The sequence below is a fragment of the Tupaia chinensis genome, unplaced genomic scaffold, assembly GCF_000334495.1.
Source record: "Tupaia chinensis unplaced genomic scaffold, TupChi_1.0 Scaffold000238_1, whole genome shotgun sequence".
Lineage (NCBI taxonomy): Eukaryota > Metazoa > Chordata > Mammalia > Scandentia > Tupaiidae > Tupaia > Tupaia belangeri.
The window spans coordinates 899,255-904,490 of NW_006159716.1; the positions used below are offsets into that span (position 1 = coordinate 899,255).

Genomic DNA, 5,236 nt, shown 5'->3' on the forward strand with positions numbered 1-5,236 from the left:
TCCCTACAGAGAGAAAGGGAAAGTGAGAGGGCAAGACACCAGGTCTGGGACTTGAACCATGGTCAGCCATGTAGAAATCCAGTTCCTCAACCACCACGCCACCTGCCAGCCCCCCACATCACTCTTCTGTTGGAAAGGATGACCTACTTTGAAAAGTGAGAAGGGAGGCCTTTACAACACCATCCAGATCAGCCCAATCACTTGCTGCCTCGAGTCTCTCTCCTGCTGTCGGTTGCTCCAATCTCACCCCTCCTGTGCTGGCTTTATCTTCCTACGTCCGTCTGTCCCTGCCGTTTCTGACGTGGTGCCAGGCACTCAGGCACACACACGTCTGAGCAGTGGGCGGCCCTGCCCACACCGGCCCCCATGCTACCCACCTGCCCGTATCCACTTAATAGTGGGCTTCTCCCGGCCTGTGGCTGAGCAGGGCACTGTGGCCTCCTTGTCAAACTCCATGCACTGCTGCGGCTGGGGTGGGGGCGTGAACTTGAGCTTTTCTGTTTCGGTAGAGGGTGAGGGTGGATAGAAAGAGGAGGAAGTGGCTGAGGTAGCTGGATGGGCCGGTGCCAGGCCCACGGCTTGGGCCCTCAGCTCTCCGGCAAGGTGCAGTCCCCGTACACGCCGGCTCACCCAGCACTTGGACTCGGGCCTGGGCCTCGATGCTGCCAGCCACGGTGCTGCTCACACAGCGGTACCATGTGCCGTCGTACACCTCCACGCTGTTGATGCGCAAGGTCCCGTTCTTGGACACTTCGAACCGTGAGTCCTGCGGCACACAAGACCGAGCCGTGAGAGAGCTCAGAGCCTGAAGCCACCGCAGCAACCCCAGGGCCAGCCTGGGACAGGGAGCCACGGAGGCGAGCACAGACGAGGGCGGGGGGGGGGTCTCCCCCTGCCTACCCCGACAGCTGCCCTCCCGCTCACCTCCGAGATGAGCATCTGGTTCCTGTACCACACGACGGTGGGTTTCGGTGTGGCCTGGGTCAGGCAGTGCAAGTAGCCCGGCTTGCCCTCCTCTAGCTGGCTGTCCTGGGGCTTCTTCAGCCACGTGGGCACAGCTGGAGGCACAGGGAGGAAACAGTGAGGGCCGATGAACAGGTCCCCAAACCCAGAGGACCCAGCTCCAAGAAATTCTCATTTGGATTTAGAATATGGCCTGAGTTTGGAACGCCCGGGCTGCCCGGGGTTAACTGCAGCAGTTACCCGTAAGTGAAGGCCTAGGTACCAGCCCGCTTTGAACACGATGTCTTGCTTACTAGTATAATAACCCCAGGGAATGCACTCTTACACCCCGTTTTACAGTGAAGAAAACAGGGTTGGAAGAAGTAATGGTGATCAGCTAATTCATGATCGAGACAGGATCTGGAACTCTGGTCTGCATGACTCCAAAGCCCTTGTTCTCCCTACTACGCGCTAACATGGCCTGGCCCGGCCCCAGCTCTCTTGCATTTTAGCCACACCCGCTCCCTCAGCAATCTCCTGCAGGCACGTCATCCAATACCATTGGCATGCATGAGTCCCACACCTGGCGCCCCCCCAAGCAACCCCCTCCTGAGCTTCAGACTTGCAAGCCCAACACCTCCTGGCATGTGCATCTCGAACTGTGCAGAGCAGAGCTCCTGGTCTCCGTCAGCCTGCTCGGCCCAGCTGCCCTACCTCAGTAAATCATACCACTCTGCAGGCAATCAGGGCAGCCAGCAAGCCAGCCTGGCCTTCTCTCCGCACCACCCTGCCCTGCCCCACCGCCGTCACACTCACTCTCCACAAGCCCTGGCTACTTTAGCTCCACGTAGATCCTGCGTGACGGCCCCTGCCCTCCTCCGTGGCCAGTCTGTACACTGGGCACAGAGCAGGGCTGGTCTCTACACTCCCACGGCTCTTCCCTCTGCAGCCGGAGAGCACTTTCCAGTGAGGGCTGTTCCTGTTTCCAGCCTCTGTGCCTGGCTCTCTGCCACCTGCTCCGTCTCCTGGCAAGGAGTGCCCAGGGCTGAGAGGGCCTTGGGTGACCACCAGGGAACCCTCTGGCCGTCACAGCCAGAGACCAGGACCTCTTGGGACCCTCCTCCACTGCTTCCACCTTAGGGCAATGGTACTCACTGGCCACTGTGATGTTGACATCCTGGCGCCGCTGACCAGCCAGGTTAGCCACGTGGCAGGTGTAGACGCCAGCGTCACCCTCGGCAGTACTGGCAAACACCAGCTCATGGCCCTTCTGGTAGACCCTGCCATGGGCTGGCAGCCGGACTCCTGCGTGCTCCCACCACACGCTGGGCTCTGGCAGACCCTTGGGGGGTGGGCAGGCCACACGCTCCTCGCTGCCAGCTGTGAACACTCGGGGCTCAAATGGCGGCAAGTCCTCAATCTCTGGAGGGATGTGAGTTAGAGGAAACAGCCCAGTTACTGGGGTCTCAGCACACACGAGGTTCTCCCTTAGCTGCCCAGGTCCATTCCAGCCTCCCGTCACCCTCTGCAGGGGAGACAGCACACCCTTCCTCTCCCTCCCAAGCATGTTCTGCCTGCCTCTGCCCTCCAAGCTGCCTTCGGGGTGGAACCGGGACCCTAAGTTTGTGTGTGCCGACAACATTAAAGGCAGCCCCCGCAACCCAGAAACCCACCTGCCAGGTGGAGTGTGGCCTCCAGCATGACGGGCGGGCCCCTCTGCCCCTGGCCGATGCAGCGGTAGACCCCGGCATTGCGCGGCCGGACCTGGGTCAGCAGCAGGGACCCATTGGCAAACACCGTGGCTCGGCGGAGGTGCGGGGGGCTGTGGAGGGGAGAGAGGGCTACTTGGAAGTGGCCCACAGGCCTCCTTCTGGGAGGGATGTGATGTAAGCCCCTCCTGCACAGGTCAGAGAGGTGGGACGGAATCGTACAGCAACCAGGCAGAGAAGGAAGCAGATCCTCCAGGCCGGTGTGTATATGCATGTGTGTGCGCGCTTGTGTGTGCTCCGACTACAAGACTCAGCTTTGAGGCAGCGAGGCGAATTGGAGTGCCATGAGAGACAGCGTCCTCGGCAGCATACAGCTGTAAGGACATTGGGGTCACTTTCAGCAGGGCCCAGCTGGTGAGGCGCCCAATTCCAGGGTCAGGAGCCCCTCGGCCACATCAGATGACCCACTGACAGTGTCCTCAGGGCTGAACCCAAGCCCCTAGCCTGGAAGCCACCTTCCCCAGGACCGATCGTCATGCCCAATACTGCACAGGGGCTTTGCTCCCCTAGGGCTTGGGCAGACAGAAGCCCAACAGGGGACTTCTCCAACACCTCTGCAAATGTAAGCTTTCTTTCAAAAAAGTGTGTGTGTGTATGCGTGTGTGTTAGCTGCCTCTGCCATCCTGTGCCTGCTAACCAGACTGTGGCCAGATACGAACCCTCCCATGCCCGGATCTCTATCCCATCTCACAAGACCCATGTGAGAAAGCGGGGAGGAGGGAGAAGAGCAGAGCCTCTGCCAGCTCCCTGGGTGCCTTTGTGCAAATTAGAAAAAGATGTGCTTCCAAGAGACCCTTCCCTTTGCTGGACTCATTGAGTAACAGCGAAGCATTCTACTGCCACCTGCTGGAAGCGTGAGGTAATACATAAGCAAACCCAAGGTGTCCAGGATTCGAACCATAGCCCTTCTGGAGAACTCCTGTGCGCTGTACACAACCTGTACCACAGTACCTGAAGGCTCCCAGCCTTATGCCTTACCGACTGCGGTTAGTGATGGGAGTCTCGTCCTCAAAGACCCACTGCAGGCTTGGGGGTGGCTGGGCCGAGAACTGGCAGTGGAACATGGCTTCCTCATTCCTTGCCACTACCACGTCCTGGGGTGCCAGCACCACCCTGGCGAAGCTTTCATCTGGGGCAGGGTGAGGCATGGGGTGAGATGGCGGGGGGAGGCCCCTCCCATCTCCACGCCTCCCCCTCCGCCCCCTCTCCCTCCACCCCTCCCCAGGCTCACCAGCAATGCTCAGCGTGAAGTTCTGGCTGCTGCAGGCCTGGCCGAAGGCGTTGTGGGCGCAGCAGGAGTAGAGGCCACTGTGCTCGGGACTGGCAGGCCGCAGGGTCAGGTTCCGCTCCTTGCTGCTCACCGTGTGGTTGCTTTGACCATCAGAGAGAGGGGTACCATCTCGGAACCACTGGTAGGTGGGCCTGCAGGGCAGAAGGGTCAGCGTGGAGGAGAGGGTACTTAGTGGCCCGTGGAGAGGACAGTCAGAGGGCCAGGCCAGACCCCTCGGTTTAAAACCAGGGAACTGAGGTCTGAGGAGTAGTGACTTGCAGAAGGGCATTCAGCAACTCAGGGGCAGAATCAGACTGAGATTCTAGATCTGCTCTCTCGGCTCTCCAAACCCAGGCTTCAGTCCACACACGTGCCGGCCCTCCTCAGGTCTCCCGGGCTATGGGGCAGCGTTTGGGGAGAGGGCTCCAGAATGAATCGAGGCACCGCTGCTCAGTCAAGGACTTGGGGGGAGACAGTCTACCTGTCCAGAACAGTCCTGACCATCCCCTCCTTCCTCGGCTCCTTACCGGGGGTGCCCATCAATGTGACAGCGAAGTGTGACCTGGGTCTGCGGCTGGATCTCAGCTTCGGAGCCCGGATGCTTCAGGACCACAGGACCTGCCTCGATCCCTGCAGCAGAGGCCACGGGTGCAGTGAGGGCAGAGCACAGCAACGGTGGGAGGGCAGAGGGGACGGGGACAAGCAGGACACCATGACTCCTTTAAGGCTCTGGAGCCAACAGACACAGGAAAGGAAGTCTCTGAGGCTGAGGCCCCAGGTTCCAAGTGCCCACCCTGGCCCTGGCAGGCCAATCATCTCCTGGCTGAAGGTTTTACTGGCCTTCCCATCAGTGAAAGCATCCAGCGATAAGGGGACCCAAGACTTGAAAGAAAACAATAACACGTGGGGGCCAGCAGGTGGCGTGGTGGGTGGGGCATGGACTCCCACAAGGCCGACCACAGTTTGAGTCTGGAACCTGGCAGTTTGCTTTCAAACTCTCTCTCTCTCTAACTCTCTATCTGTATCTCTCTGGTCAAATTGAAGAATAATAACAACAAATAAATAATTCTTTTTAAAAAGGAAAGAAAACACTTTTGGAAAAAGTAAGTCATGGGATGAGCAGTTAGCGTAATGGCTATGTCGCTGGACTCCCATGTAGTTGACCGTAGTTTGAGTCCCGGATCTGGTGGCTTAAACTCACGCCGGGCGCATGTGCATGTGTGCCCAAGATCCTGAGAGGAGAATGGAGGAGAAG

The 5,236-nt window shown here is 59.3% G+C and overlaps 1 protein-coding gene across 1 annotated transcript in view; it reads right to left on the bottom strand.

The window, feature by feature from the left end:
• PTK7 (protein tyrosine kinase 7 (inactive)) overlaps nt 1-5,236 on the bottom strand; it is a 59,925-nt gene that overhangs the window by 29,479 nt on the left and 25,210 nt on the right. Inside the window, 8 exon segments of the mRNA XM_006148651.3 lie at nt 378-497; nt 631-766; nt 925-1,058; nt 2,098-2,364; nt 2,616-2,764; nt 3,690-3,840; nt 3,943-4,133; nt 4,509-4,611. Coding sequence (XP_006148713.1) covers nt 378-497; nt 631-766; nt 925-1,058; nt 2,098-2,364; nt 2,616-2,764; nt 3,690-3,840; nt 3,943-4,133; nt 4,509-4,611 — 1,251 coding nt within the window.